The sequence below is a fragment of the Coenobita brevimanus genome, chromosome 57, assembly GCF_032717465.1.
Source record: "Coenobita brevimanus isolate Jiangsu-jjx chromosome 57, ASM3271746v2, whole genome shotgun sequence".
In the NCBI taxonomy this organism is placed as follows: Eukaryota; Metazoa; Arthropoda; class Malacostraca; order Decapoda; family Coenobitidae; genus Coenobita; species Coenobita brevimanus.
The window spans coordinates 60,025,067-60,041,605 of NC_137010.1; the positions used below are offsets into that span (position 1 = coordinate 60,025,067).

General features: G+C 39.8%; 1 protein-coding gene across 1 annotated transcript; it reads left to right on the forward strand.

Annotated features, from left to right (window-relative positions):
* The first annotated feature begins 12,223 nt into the window (after positions 1-12,223).
* On the forward strand, positions 12,224-16,016 carry LOC145402360 (uncharacterized). Its single transcript, XM_080274511.1, has 2 exons — positions 12,224-12,321; positions 15,671-16,016. Exons 1-2 carry the CDS (start codon positions 12,256-12,258, stop codon positions 15,917-15,919), a joined length of 315 nt encoding a protein of 104 aa, XP_080130637.1. The 5' UTR covers positions 12,224-12,255; the 3' UTR covers positions 15,920-16,016.
* Positions 16,017-16,539: the final 523 nt, after the last annotated feature.

Sequence of the window (16,539 nt, forward strand, 5' to 3'; positions counted from 1 at the left end):
AATTATGATCTATGAAGAAAAATGAATGCAAATTACTCTGAAAATAGGAAGTTATTCTGGAAAGAAGTGCATGTGTAAGGGTAAATGGGCATCTTGGTGATTGGTTCACGATCATTGTAGGCGTGTGACAATGCTGTGTGATGTCCTCATGGCATTGGTAATGAATGGTGATGGATGGAATATCTCAAATTTGTTGTATGCTGATGATGCAGTGCTACTTGCAAGTACCAGACAAGAGTTTGGTAGACTAGTGCAGAGTTCTGTGTGTAGATGATGCTGTGTTGCTTGCAAATACTGAAGACGAGCTTGGTAGATTGGTGCAGAGTTTTGTGGATGTCTGTGAAAGTACAGTAAATGTGGATAAGAGCAAAGTGATGGTTGTTGAGATGGTGATTCACAGTGTGACATGATAGTGAATGGAGAGAAATTCAGGTTGGTGAGGAAGTTTAATCCATATACTGCAGCATTGGTACTTTCGGTCATACTTTTTTTTTTTTTTTCCCTCAGTACGAAAGAGAACATATTGTAGTACATGTATGTTAATACAAAGTCAAATCTTTCATGGTTTAGGTATTAGGCAGTCAAATTCCTGGGTTTTAGTCCAGTGAAAAAAGTATATATATTTTTTATGTTTTTAGCATGATGAGTTGAAAATGTATTTTTTAAAAGTTTGGGTGTGCAGATTTTTGTATTAATATCAGTAACAGTCTAGTCTGGGCAAGTGTTTCAAGATTCAGATTTCAGGAAGGATTGAAGAAAAAAATGCAACCTGAGTGGAGGAGGAAAGATATATAGGGATAGTGGCTGAAAAAGTTCCAGATGCATCTGCATGATCTGTATAATCATTAAGCACCCATTTGCACCTAAACAAACTGTGGAAAATTATATTTTTTAGCAGACTCAAGTGATGTAAGTTGCAGTTAATGTGCACAGGAAACAAGAATAGCACAGAGATGGAAAGTGAATGGTGCTATGGAGGCCTTGATATAAATGGATGTGTGTGGTGGGTGTATGAAGCCTACATAAAGGTGTTAGTGCCTACATTAGCAAATTGGTGTGAGACCTTGATGTGGCATGAAAATGAAAAATCAAGAGTATAAGCAGTAGATGTGGGGTTGGTGAGGAATGTGTGGGGAGTGGATAGGATAAGGAGTAATGTGATTTGTGATAAATGCCAAGGAAGGAAGTTTATGGACACAAGAGTTGGAGAGTGTGTTCGATGGTATGGTTATGTGGAGAAAATAAGAGTGCTGAAAAGCATATATATATGAGTGAGTTAGAAGGTGGGAGGAGGCATGGTAGGCCAAGAAGATGAATAGAAATGGGAAATAAGAGTGGGAAAATGAAGTATGAAAGGTGATGAGGATAGGGAACTGGCAATCGTTTGAGCTGAGTGGAAGACTTTTGTATGGTCAAGTGTATGACAAGGGCTGACCCCTGCTTTTTCCCAGTGATTTGATAGTTGTTGGACTGACTCTAGCTGATAGGCAGCATGGTGTGTGTGTGGGAGGGGGGGGTCAGGATTCCATGGCTTTGAATGTTAAGAAAATGAGAGTGAAGATTTTGATTAGTTTCTCATTTTCTCTTTGTTTTCTTCTTGTTTTCTGGACCCAGTCTCATCTAATTCCTAGTTGGGAAAAAGGTCAGGATGATGTTGGTGATGTTGATGATGATGATGACTGACTAACTTTTCAAAGTGTAGAAGCTAGATGTTGCCTTCACGAAGTCCTTCAGTATGATAGGACGTTCCTAAGTAAAACTGTTTGGAGGTAGCAAGAGTAATATTTGATGTCATGGTACTGAAAAGGTTGATATCACCATGACAGCAGCTGAGTGAAGGGTGATACAGTATTTGCTGGTGCATCTGAGGCAAACAACGGGACCTAAGAAATGAACTCTAATCTGGGTTCAGAATGGGATATAATACTGTATGGTAAATAAAGTAGGTTAAGGTAAGATTAGTTTTCACAGTTTTAAAAGTCTTAAAATATTTCATATAAATTATTTTCAAGGTTTTGGGTTATCAATCCCAGGTCATATTTTATGGTTTATTATATATGTAAGACCAGTAATATTACCTGATAAAAGTTTATATCCCTTGTCATAATCAAAATTAACCTGGCACTTCAGTAACTGCGGTCAGAAGAGGTTTTACAGTACACATATATTGCACAGCTGTATTTGATTAGTTTAAAATTTTCATTCGCATTTGAGGATACTGTTCTTTTTGGAGATAAATATAGAGGACAGGGAAATTTGCATAGCTCAGCTGATCTTGAAATGTTCTTAGTTTACAAAATGTTGATTTTGTTGATTATATGTATGTATGTATGAAGTGTTTACCAATAGAACTGTACACTATTGATGTATTTGAATGATTGCATTATTTATGTTTTGTGATGATTTTGTGCATATTGGTAGATTTGTAACTAAAAAGGACTGGTAGCAAGAGGGTGGAAATACCCACTGTCTATGTACCTGTACAGGTATTGCCTGAAGAATATGACAACTTGATTGGCCAGTTTATATTGCAGGCAACCTCTTTGTCAAACGGGGGAGAGAGAGAGAGAGAGAGAGAGTTTATGTAAAATACTAAATGGTTTTATTAATCCCTGTGTTCAAAAAGAAATCAGGGACATTCTTTAAATGATCCCACCCGGTCTGTACGTGAAGAACATGATTCTGATGGCTTATGCATACTATGTGTTGTTTTGATGTATAGGAATATTTAGTGAATTGATATATGCATTTTATATCACCATTATTGTAGTAATACTTGTTGAATTGACTTTGGTTACATGTTGTGGCATTCGAGACTGATTGTGTATGTTTTCACTCAGTATATTTGCCTCATATATTCAAAATAGCGAAAGAGCTCGTTAATCAGATGCTGGTAATAATTATACGCTAGATGTACTTAGTCTCTGCATATAATGATTCTTAAAGTTGAAGTATTTTTCTTGCCACAGATTAGAAATATGGTATAAGTGATTTCAGAGTCATGATTTTATTTACCTTTGATAAAATACTTGAAGTACTTTTTAAATGTGGCCATTTATGTATTACTGAATGTGTCATTGTGAGTAAAGAGAGAGGCTTGTGTTTCAATTGGTTATGTAAATATTTATGTACATTATTTTTATTTCACCATTTCAACAGTAGAAGTCTTGCCACCACTGAATAAAATCATTGGTAATGGCCAGAATACAATTTAAAATGATGTCCTTAGTTTGAAAAAGATATATCCTTAGCTGAATCAGATTGTGTAGTATTATTCAGAGTCAAATGCAGAAGACATCTGTTGGCTGAATGTGTTCATTTTTGACATGTGTACATTTGTCATATTTTACTAGACCATGTTGAGGATGAGAGTGATAGGACAGTACAGTATCCTCATTCATTATACTGCATTAGTCATTGTACTCATCAGTGTGATTCTTACAGTGACATCACAGGAAGAGGTGGCCAAACGAGCACGAGATGAAGTGGCTTGTCTGCGTACGTCCTCAGAGGGAAAGGTTGAAAAGTGAGTTGGTTGTTTGCTAATTCTTGACTGACATTTATTTTATATCTTAAATTTGACCTTTATATGATTTATTTATTACAGTACAGGAGGCCTGCATGTTATCAGATTTTTATTGCATCTATCTGTCCCTGCACAACCTCATGCCCTAACCCCAGCAGGGATGCCCACTGATCATCTCCATTTGACTCCTCCACCATCAGGCAGCCATCTCATCAGTTCACACCAGCCTCCCTCTTATACCTTTCCAACCCATCCCTTCATCTCATTCTCATTTTCCCCCTCGCTCTCCTTCTCTTCCCATCCACCTCACTTGCATACACACTCTCCCAATCTTTCATTCTTTATTATCTCCACATGGCTAAAGTATTGCATGGCACTTCTAATATTTCCCAGCACATCCACATCCACACAGCAGTGCTCTTTTGTGTCCTTATTATATATATCTCTCTTTGTAGCTGCATCTCATTTCTACACTTACTGTTTGTGTCCTTTCAGTACCATATTACCATATATGTGTTGCTGCTGTTGTTACTGTTGCCTAATCCTGGTCAGCCTGACCAGCTGACCTTTTGACTGGAGATAGACAGCCATCAGTATGAGGTTATCCCATAGGTTCCTACACCACTGTTATTGCATCTTTGTCTTAGCTGCCTGTACTGTGCAGTGCTCCATTATGCATATTATGTTGCGTGGGCTTAGTCTGCAAGTGGGGAACGTCATCCATGAATCTTAAGCTAATAACATAGGAGGGGTGGGTGCTGTCCTGGTCAAGGCCTAGCTAGATGAACTCTGTCAGCTCTCTTTAACCCGTTAACTGCGCATGGCTGTTTTTTGAAAGTGTCTGAGGTGCGCAGACATAGGGGAAAAAATGAAATTTCCCAAAGGCCAAATTTTGTCTTAGGAATTGAGAGAACACATGCCAAAGTATGTAGTAACGAAATATTAGCTCAATATTTACCATAGTAAAGCCATGGATGAACATTGAAGTACTGTATCTCATTCCCAGTCGGAATGTGTGGTTTTCGGTTTCAGTTTTGTAGACTCAAACATGCTTGCATGGGCCGGCCTTGGTTACCATGGCACAATATTCAAAATTCACCTGCGCAGCCAGGGCTGTATTGAGCAGTCGCACTCGGAACAGCCCAGGCTGTATAGAGCAGTTAACGGGTTAAGGATACTTGTGATGGGTGGATCTTGTTCAGTGTACCAATGTCTGGGGGTGGGATGTTGTTGAGGAGATTCTGGTAATGTTTGTGTGGTGATGATTTTATTTGCCTGGTTGTATTGTGTGGCTTTGTCATATAACTTCAGTACAGGGGTGTTCTGTGTCAGCATAGGCTGCTGCTTAGAACTGTATGCCTCTCTTATCAGGATATTCTCCAACAGGGAGGGCTTTTGAGTTATAGTATAAGGAGGCAGTGGGAGTAGTATTGGCTCCATGAGTGATGGTACATAGAGCATTTTTCTGTATGGTCTGCAAGGAGTTGTAATGGATGTTAGGCAGGATGGGAGCCCATGCAGGGGAAATGCAGGACAACACAGTTGTGATATATTGTTTCTATAATAAGGAGAGTGTTTCATTTTGTTATCCAAAGTCTGTCCCTGTATGTGTTGTAAGTGTCTTTATTGTGGTGGTGCTTCACATCTCAGTCTTGTATGTAGTCCTTGAAAGTGTGTGTAAAGTTGTATACTGTTAGCTCCATTATTTCCATTAACATTAATGGCCCAATCAGGAGCAAAACAAATTTAAAGCATAATAAATGCTCCTGAGCATCTGAAAAAATATAGTTTTCAAGTTGTTTTTTCAGCTCTATAATAGTATTACTGTAGTAACATCCATCCATCATCCAATCCTATGCCGCCCCATTAGAAGCGTAGGAGCCCGGGGCCAGGCAAGTTGGTCCTGACATTTAAGATGAGAGTGACCAGCCTCACTCATCCCAGAGTGGTATTATGTGAACAGTAAACCCCAGCCACCCCTTGGATATAAACTTACACAGGCTCAGTCTGATTGGAGCGCCTTAATTACGCACTAAACCACCAGGCACCGGAATTGGGTTATATGGTTACCACCCAGTGTAGTAAATGGTTTCGTGGTGTACAGGAAACCATTTGTCTTGTCACTCAGTGTAGAGTCACCTATGGGCAGAAGGAAGAGGAAAGGATGAAGGAAAGAAAGACAGAGGAGTGAATGTAAGTCACCCATAGGCAGAAGGAAGAGGAAAGAATGAAGGAAAGAAAGATGGAAGAGGAAGGAAGGAACAGAGGAAAGGGCAGACACCCAAAGCAGCACTGCATTGAGTGAGTGGATGGTGAGCACATCATCATAATAATTGTCATGGTTATCGTCATCAGGCTGCATCATTCCACGGCATCATGAAGGCCTCTCCCATCTGTTTTCACCCCACCCTATTGGCTGTTAGCCTTTCCATCCAGCCCTAGCAAATCTTCAGAGATAATTTTGCCATCTTGTCTCTTCCTACCATTCCATCTCTGGGCTGCCATTCAGTTATCATGGTTGTACTGTACGTATGTTGTCTGTTGCACAAGAACATGACCTGCCCACAGCCATTAATTTTTTTCACTTGTGATTACATCCTCAGCTTTCATGTTCCTGTAACCAGGATGATATTTTATTTTAGTGATCTAGCTTTGCCTATTCATTCTCCATCTGAGCACATCCAAATTTAGTCTATAGCATCAGGTTTCTGATCCATAAATTAGAATTGAAAAGACTCAGTGTTTAAATGTCTCATTTGGATTGAATACTGTAAACGATTCCTAATGCCATGTCTCAAAGACTAAAGACCATATGGCACTAATTCAGAAATGGGGAAGATGTAAAAGTGGTTTTGGCATAGAATTGGTCTTGGTGTAGAAGTGGTCTTGACATCGAAGGAGTCATGCCATTGAAGTGGTCTTGGTGCTGAAGTGGCTTGGCAGTAGAGTGACTTGGCAGTGAAGTGGGTTGATTGTTCAGGTGATTGTGAAACCTGACCCAGGAAGGGAGGAAAGGTGGATGTCAGTGAGGGGTCCTTAAAATTATAAATGCTATGAAACCAAATGTATAACCTGATAGAACTGGAGGGGGAAAATAAAGGCCAGAAGAAACATGGAAATATCAAGAGAGGTGGGACATAAGAGAAGAGGACAGTCAGGAGAGAATGATTGGAGACAAAGAGGCCCCTTTTAGTCAACTCTTACTACAACCAGGGATACTGGGGTAGTATTCTTCCCCCCTTCCCTCCCCAGAGGAAGAAATATCTCATTTGACATATGTCTTGGGAATATTAACAAGTCTCTCACACGGAACGAAGTATAAGTCCCGGGTTGCTACCTCCCTGTCTCGCTATCTGTCTCTCTCTCTCTAATTGCCAAGCCCTTCTCCCCATGACCTGTCTTCTCTGAGGCCTGTCTCCCTCTTGACCTGTCTGTTCTAAGGCTAACCTCCGTCTGCGCTCTCTTTCCTAAATTCTGGTGTAGCAGGGGTGTGTCACGTGTGTTCCTCGTGGATGGACTAGGTCTTTGTTCACGAGAGGATTGCTGACAGCTAACTGCATCATCTCCTTACTGGCCGCTGTCGTCAGCTTTCCTCAGTGTAAGCATGTTGAGCATTGCTCGATTCTCGCAGACACAACACCTTCTCATCATCTGACTCCCTGCTTCTATCTATCTATTTATCTATCTATCTATTATGATTTGTAAATATAATATGTAGTCCTGACATCTGCTCGGTCGGGCGAAAATGGCGTACCATCGACATTTAATAGTGTCAAGCGGGGTTGGTGGAGGATTAGTGCCCCTCCCTGTAAAACAATTAACTCGAAGCCCTTGGCCACCCCGTTTGGGATACATGGCGTCTGGCAATGAATGAAAAATGAATATACACATTATAATGAACTTATAAGCTAATTAAGTGAAATACATAATATTGTAAAGTAACATAATTGTATGAATATTGTATACATATATTATTCATAGTAAATAGTGATTATTCAGTAATATTACATTTTAAATAAGTTGTATACATATTTGAATAAATGCAATGGTTGTTGTATAACACTTTGTATGACGTGCATGTACAACAGACGTACGCATATAATTGTGCAATGGCAATACTGCTAGGTTATACATTACATAGAGTTATCATTTTAGTAATGTCTAATACTTCACCTAACTTGTATGATGATACTGGTAATACAGAATTGTGCTATAGTTGTATGACTTATAATATTGTACTAACATTGTGGTAATACATAATTGTAATATTTTATGAATTGTTACAAAATATTGTGTTAATGCATAATTGTGTTGGCCTTATAATTGTAGTTACATTTTGTTAATGCAACTGTTATAAGTGTCTTGGCCTTATAATTGTAGTTAAAGTTACATAAAGTTACATCTTGTTAATGCAACTGTTACATAATGGTACATATTGTTTGTAGTTACATAATTGTACTTAAAGTTACATAAAAGTTACATCTTGTTAATGTAACTGTTACATAAATGGTACATATTGTTTGTAGTTACATAATTGTAATAAGTGTAACATAATGCAATCGTTTGTTGTTACATAATTGTTACATATCGTTTGTAGGTACATAATTGTAATATGGAGTTACATAATACTGGTTTGTCGTTACATAATTATAATATGGAGTTACATAATTGTAATAATTGCAGTCCTAACATATGCTGCGGTCGATGATAGTGATGATGTGCCATGCCACTTGTTTGTGGAGACAACAATTTGCTTTTTTGTTTGTAGTTTATGTGGTATTTTGGCATATGTAGTAACACTTACACTTATTTTCATTTGTTTGTTATGTGATCTTACTCTGTTTCTCTCTTTTTTTTTTCTTACTTTTTCTTTCTTTTTTTTTTTTTTTTTTTGTATGTATTGATTTTCTATAGTTTGCTTTTCTTCGCTTGTGTAAGCTTTTTCCATGTTGTTCATGGTTGCACAATTACTGGCTAATTTCCTTGAGATACTTTTTTAAAGTTTAGTTTATATTGCACAGATACTACTGAAAATGATATTATATAGTCCCATATTTTGTTATTTTATATAAAAAATATATACACTATATACAGTATTAACTATACATACTGACTTGTTCACCTGTACCTATCGTGAGTAATATGTGTGTCAGCACTGTGTGGAAATCATTGTCTTCACGATTGTGTTGAAGATGTTCACTCTTGCTAACGGCATTTGTGTTGGCCATTTTTTTTTTTTTTTTTTTTTTACCTTGTAACTTAATTTATCTGTTTCCACTAGGTAGCTTTAATTAATAAATGTTTGATACAGTTCTCTTAATTGCTCACTGAGTAACTGTGATGGTATATTTTCTTTATCACTTTGTAAATATAATAATGTATAGTTGTATGTATGAAACACGTATTTTATGCAGGCATAAATGGTAATGCTCGTTGGTAGTAAATAAATGTTATAATAAATGAATGAATATATACAGTGTAGAATATTTATTGTTGGTGCAAGTATTTAATGATTGAATTATGAAGATAATTGAAGTAGGTATGTGTATTTCAGCTGTAACTATACAGCACGTTTTATATGTTTGTGCAGAAGCTTATTGTCTATCACTGTGTATTGTATGAATGAAGTAACTATGTAACTCACTAATTTTTACCGTGGTGGAAATGGTGTGAGTGGTGTTGCACGTGGTGATAGCGTTGTCCTTCGCCGGTTGATTAACGTGTTGTCGTCTCAGCACAAGGTGACGTCGGCTTCCCACACTGGTAGCTGTGGTGAGTGAATGAGTAGCGATGAGTAACTTGAGTGAAGACGAGTGAGTAAGATGAGTTGTAAATATGGACTTGGTGTTTTGCTGTGTGTATTGACCTCTGCACTCCTGCGTAAGCGTTGGGGGTTGGGTGGATGTAGCAGAGAGAGGAGGGTGAGGTCTGGTGGTTATGAGTCGTGTCTCACTCTTCGTTTGTTTTGTTGTTCTTCCTTGAGGTATTTGTGGTCCTTTTTCCTCTTCTTTACTTGCTTTGTTTTATATTCTTCTTGTTGCTGCTTGAAGTTACGTGAAGATTATAGAGTTGTTTTGTAGACTTGTAGACTATTTGCATTGTAGGCTGTATTTTGTAGGATTCAATGTAGAACTGAAGCTAATCTTGTAGAGTCTCGGTTGCTTTTGTAGAAATTTGCTTTTAATTCGGAGACAATGTCCGTAGATTTGCTGGTTCGTCGTTAAACTACTTGCAAGGCGTCGTGTGATCTCTTGACCTCTGCATCAGCATGATGATCTGGGAGACGGAGGGGGCTGGTTGGAGAGAACTGTCAGGAGCTATTTGTGAGTTGTTGGTTGTGAGAGGTATTCTTGTTTTCAATCTTGATATTTTGTAGGAATTGAATGTTGATTCGTAGACGAGGTTCGTATATGATCGCTGCTACCAAATGTCATAAATGACATTTGTCTTGGAAATATTAACAAGTCTCTCACACGGAACAAAGTATAAGTCCCGGGTAGCTACCTCCCTGTCTCGCTATCTGTCTCTCTCTCTAATTGCCAAGCCCTTTTCCCGTGACCTGTCTCTAGGATCGCTTGTCCCCTTCTGTCTTGCCTCTTCTGTGGCTAATCTCCCTCTCGACCTCTCTGTTCTAAGGCTAACCTCCGTCTGCGCTCTCTTTCCTAAATTCTGGTGTAGCAGGGGTGTGTCACGTGTGTTCCTCGTGGATGGACTAGGTCTTTGTTCACAAGAGGACTGCTGACAGCTAACTGCATCATCTCCTTACTGGCCGCTGTCGTCAGCTTTCCTCAGTGTAAGCATGTTTAGCATTGCTCGATTCTCGCAGACACAACACCTTCTCATCATCTGACTCCCTGCTTCTATCTATCTATTTATCTATCTATCTATTATGATTTGTAAATATAATATGTAGTCCTGACACAGTCACTTGATACATTACTGTACCAAAAGCCTTCCATCCCATTTCAAATGGGATGATAGGCTTCTAGCTTGTGTAGGTCTTTTCACCTTTCAGTAACTCTGCAGTTTTGCTACTGAATCCTTAGTCCCGGAGGCCTCCATGCAGCATCTCATTCTATGACTTTTGGTTTGCTCCTGGGCGTTCTTACCTCCTCATACCTGTGCCCATCCTCAGCCATTTTCCTTCACCCATCCTCTCTACATGTCCAAACTGTTGTGACCTACTGGTTTATATCACATCCCTAATGCTTCTCATACCAAATCTCTTTCACAGCACACTATTCCCAGTTCTTTTGGTCACATAATGATGCTCATTTTGAGGTGAATAATATTGCTTTGCATTAGCTGGAAAATGTGAGTACGTTTAAGTACTTGGGTAGTGTGATGAGTAAGGATGGAGGTTTGGAGGGTGAAGTGTTTGAAAGGGTGCAGCAGGGAAGCAAGGTTGCTGGTTCTTTGAAAGCAGTGATAAGAAACAGGGAAGTGAGCATGGAAGTGAAAAAGTTACTACATGACAGTATTGTGATACCAACTCTAATGTACAGAAGTGAAGCTTGGACGTTGTTGGAAGGACACAAGTCAAGAGTGAGAGCAGTGGAAATGAGTTATTTAAGAGGAGCCTGTGGAGTCACATGGAGAGACAGGCTGACGAATGAGGATATAAAGGAGCGTTGTGGTGTGGATGTGGATGTGATAGGAAGCGTTATGAGGAACACACTGAGGTGGTTTGGCCATGTGGAGAGGATGGAGGGTGAAAGACTGACGAAGAGAGTGTATGTGAGTGAGGTGGAGGGGGGAAGAAGGAGGGGGAGGTCGAGGATGAGATGGAGGGATGGGGTGGAGAGGTATATGAGAGAGGGGGGTGTGAGTTGGGAGCAGGGCAGTGAAATGGCGGGGGACAGGGCGACTTGGAGGCGATTTGTTTGTGGCCACCCCAAACGGGATTGAGGCGTCTGGCAATAGATAGATAGATAGATTAGCTGGACTCAGCCAAGAGATAATTAATGATACCAGTATTAACAGTCAGACTAGTATGACTCCTCTTTGCTGTATAAAATCTTGTAGCATTAACTGGTATAAAATACTACGCTGTTGACTTCTATAAAATATTAGGTTGTTTATGAATAAAATACTAGATTGTTGACTTGTATATAATACTAGATTGTAGACATGTATAAAATACTAGATTGTTGACATACATTAAATACTAGATTGTTGACCTTATACTAGATTGTTGACTTGTCTTGTTAATTTATGGTGTTGGTGTACCCTCAGGCAGCTGGTGCGGAACCTGCTGGTGGGGTACTTTGCTACCCCAGGAGACAAGCGGTCAGAAGTGTTACATGTCATAGCAGAGGTACTGGATTTCTCTGGGGAGGAGCGGGCCAGAACAGGACTGGACACCCAAGGCTCTTCGTGGCTATCATCTATTGCTAACTTCCTTGCACCACCTGCGAGCAATGTTAGAGTCACATCAAAAGTGGATGTCCTCGACCACACTGTAAGTGATGGATGAGATATCCTTGGAAGGATTGTGTACTATTTTTTCTTTACATCATTGATACAAAATTTGTACATCATTGGTACAAAATCTGGTACATTAAGAATTAGTGTCGTTACTTTGCCGTTTCTTTGTATATAGGCCCAAAATAACGAATGAACTTTGATTGATTTATTGCCTCTTTCAACAGTCACTCTCGCAGGCTTTTATTAGATTCTTGGAAGATGAATCAAGCCCTCAGCCTAAGGCTCGCCTTCCTGCCGTTCAGATGGCCCAGCAGACCACAGAGAAGGCTGAGAAAAAAGCACAAGCTAAAGCTCAAGCAGCCAGTAAGGTGAGACAGTAACACTGTATGTCTGTCAATCAGTCGACATCTTTAATAATGTATTCCATCCTCCCAGGAAGTGCTGGAGGAGAGCCATCCTAAGGTGGCACTGTGCACCCCAGGTGAGGAGCAGCAGCTATGCCTTTGACCTGGGAACAAAACTTGCCTAGTCTTCTGTGTGTCCTGCCAGGAGGAACTTGATCAGGCTGGCTGGGTGCTATCTCCCTTGTGAGGGCAGCTGCTGCATGTGCTTTTTTTTTTTTTTTTTTTTTTTTTTTTTTTATAACTCAAAGGGAGATGACTCTCTGGCATTCGTTTTTCTCCTCCTCACACTTGCTGGGGACAATGAGAGCAATTCTGGGCTAGACACAGTACCTTTGCCAGGTTTGTTCCATACACATGACAAACACAAGATGAATGCGTAAATCTGTTCAGTATAATTCTTTCAGAGAATGGTTCTTTCTCACATGCACCACATCTCCATATATCAAACAACACCACAGTACATGGGTATGTGACAGGTGCAACACCTACACAAACACCTGTCCAATCATTCGAAACTACAATACTATCTGCCCCCTCCAACATTCCCCCAACTCACAGAAGCATTGCTACAGCAACTCAGCTGCTGCACACAAACATTACACATAATACACAGACCTACACTTGATGCACACTTCCTGGAAGATGCTGCATAAACACATCACACCCAAATGTTGATGGCCTCAACACAAAAATTACAAATTGACAAATATTTTCTTGTTCACAACATGCTCATTGTACATGTACAAGAAACGAGGCTCACATGCACACAGAAAACTCCACACAATAGTCAGAACTTTCACATCCACACAGACAGAACTGATGGCCATGGAGGAGGCCTCATCCATCCATCCTCTGCAAAGACACATCACAGTCTCTCTTCCAGAATGACACCACGTTCAAAAAACAGTTAGTGTCAAATCTGGCCTCAAACATGAAATAAATATTTTTTTAAATTTGCATTCCCCCAGCACCTCCCATGCTGTAGCAGTGCAATACAACCCTCAGCTTCTCCCCCTAACAAAGATACATAACTGTAATTGCTGGAGACTTTAAACACAAAAAAAAAAACTCTGGTACAAACACAGTGAAATCAACCTCTTGGGCCTCAATATTACATCACAGCTCAGCATCATGTGCATTTTCTGTGACATCTCACAATACACCTACACCCCACATCAAGCATACAGCTCTCCATTTTCCGTTTTCCCCAGACATCACGTCTTGTTCACTTGCACTTTTGGTCACCACCACCTGGTGGAAAGTATCCAAACTCCCTTCAGATCACACTTCATTACCACAATAGGAATACACATCATTTTAGAGTAATAACAAATCACAGACACAAACTGTAGGAAAGCAGACTGGACAAAAATTACTGAAAAAACAGAACAACACTTCCGCACTCTAAATAACACTCCCATCACCAACATGGCTGGCACTTTATGAAATTCAAGATCATCTGATAAACTCCACATTCCATGAGGCAACAGAAGACACTGCAACCCAAACTTTGCACCACAGATTGTTTGCTTTATTAAACTGTGCAGCTTAGTCAAACACAGCTCCCCTCTCCCACACACACAGCACATTGTCACAAGGCTCCAGCAGTTAGACATCAAAATTTGTATAATATCATATTGATTATAAAGGCTCCAACATGCTTGCATTCATCAGCCATGATCACCTAATGGCAGTGTCATAAAAGACTTTGTGTCATAAAATACATTTGTGGTTCCTTTGTGGTTGAGTTATATATATATATCTATGACTTGTGGACGAGCGGTTTTTATATCTTGGAGTAGCTTCCCATTTGTCATGTAGTGACAGGAGAGGTAAAGAATAGTATGGGACTATTTTTATTTGTCTTGGAAATATTAACAAGTCTCTCACACAGAGCGGAATATAGAGTCCAGTCCCGCTAGCTATATCTCTGTCTCTCTCTCTCTCTCAAGTTGCCAAGCCCTTCTCCCTGTGACCTGTCTCTTCTAAGGCCTGTCTCCTTCTCAGCTCTCTTTCCTAAATTCTGGTGAAACAGGAGACGTATCACGTGTGTTCCTCGTGGATGGAAAGTTTAAGAAGCCTGTGTGTGAGTATGTGTGTATATGTGTGTGTGGTCACCAGGGCTATGTTCCTGGGTGGTTTGCTTACAACTAACTGCATCATCTCCTTACTGGCCGCTGTCGTCAGCTTTCCTCAGTGTAACTTGCAAGCTCATTTCCTTTTCCCAGGCTCGCAGAGGGCTGTCTATCTATCTATTTATCTATCTATCTATTATGATTTGTAATTATAATACAGCAGTTCTCCATGCTGATCGATCTCTGGCAGCCTCTCTGTTCTCTCCCGAAGCCCAGAGGTCACACTCTAAGGCCCCCAAACTTTTGTAGGCTTCGGGCCACATTTATCAATGTTGATATAAGTGGGGACAATGACCATCCACCCATTCAATGTAGTGCTGCTTTGGGTGTCTGCCCTTTCTTCTCTTCCTTCCTTTCTCTTGTCATTCTTTCCTTCATTCTTTCCTCTTCCTTCTGCCTACAGGTAACTTTACACTCCCTCATATATCTTTTTTTCCTTCGCTCAGTCCCCTTCCTTCTGCCTATGGATGATTCTACACTGAGTGACAAGCCAATTGGTTTCCTCTACACCAGGAAACCATTTACTACGTTGGGGGTGGTAACCATATAACCAAAGTATGGTGCCTGGTGGTTTAGTGTGTAATTAAGGCGCTCCAATTGGATTGAGCCTGAGGAGCGAAGGAGCCCAGGGCTAGGCAATTTGGTTCTGACATCCAAGATGAGAGTGACCAGCCTCACTCATCCCTGAGTGGCATTACATGAGCAATCAACCCCAACCACCCGTTGGATATAAACACTTTGTTAATAATATTAATTAGTTGGAGTTGTAAATAAAATGCATGTATGTTTATTTGGAGACTTTTGTCTCACCTTGTATAATACCTTACAGTTATAATTATGCAGTGTCTATTAATGCCTTAATGATAGTGTGCAGATGTGTGATTCTTAACAATTTACTATGTGGCAGCATCACATTTCTCTTTATTGATGTTCAGCACAAGCAGTGCTCATTTTAAATCAGATGTGTTCCAAAATATCACATTATTTTTAAACATTCAGGACTGAAATTGGGGTAAACTGGCAGACTTTAAAAGGTAGCAATGGAACTTTCATACAGTACAGGGATGCAGTTTTTCAGTAATTTAGTTGCTGTGGACTTGTAGCAGAAAAGAACATCATGAATGATAACTTAGTGTATTATGTTTGCTGAATGTAATGGATTTGCTTTTCTTACACAGATCAACCCATTTGTCAGCACTGGAGAAGTCAGTGGGCACGTTGACTCAGATTCACGCACTTCTTCACCCCTTTTGGCAGCTGCTTCTACCACCCCGAGCCTTCCCACTATCACCCCTTCCATCACTCCTGTTCCTGACCCCATCCCTGCCATCACCACCACACCAGCAATCTCCACCACCAAATACCTCAGTAATCTTCTTACTCCAGTGAAAGATGATGAAAATGCCAACAAACAAGTACTTGAGTAGGTTATGCAAAAGATTATTAACAGACAGAGTTGTAGTGGCAAAGCTTTATTCTTAGTAGAATGATACACCACATGTTTCTTCCTTCTCAGTATCTAAGAGAACATACTGTGAAATTATTTTCCTTAGTTTCAGTATGGTAAAACTACTGTTGTTTAATGGAATGCTTTGCAATAGCATATGCCATATATACTGTGCAGTGCAGTGCCATTGATGGCATGAGAAACAGTTCTTTCTCAAGATGAAAAACTGTGATAATGGGTACTGTGTAAATGTAATTCATTATAATCATTGTCCTTTCCCTGTTTCCCACTGATAATTGGGATGAGTAGGGTACAGAAATGTAAAGGAGGAAAACAGAAGGAGAATGTATATAATGTACACAGTGTTTTACACATTGAGGAAAATGGGACTTTATTCTGTACACAGCTAGTTTTTATTATTTGTATTCATCATAGTGATCCTGATACATTGTGAAGGATTTACTTGTGTTGAAAACTTAAAGGTGATATATGTGGGTGATGGTATGAGGCTATACATAGCACTCTGCTAACTAACTTGTCTAACCTTACATTTTTAGCATTATATTACAGAGATTATGTTTTTCATGCACCTAAGGTTAT

Excerpts from the sequence above, each read along its gene's own strand:
- LOC145402360 (XM_080274511.1), top strand. The coding sequence starts at position 12,256 with ATGGCCCAGCAGACCACAGAGAAGGCTGAGAAAAAAGCACAAGCTAAA. Across the intron at positions 12,322-15,670 it reads AAGCTCAAGCAGCCAGTAAG|ATCAACCCATTTGTCAGCAC; the intron begins GTGAGACAGTAA and ends TTTCTTACACAG.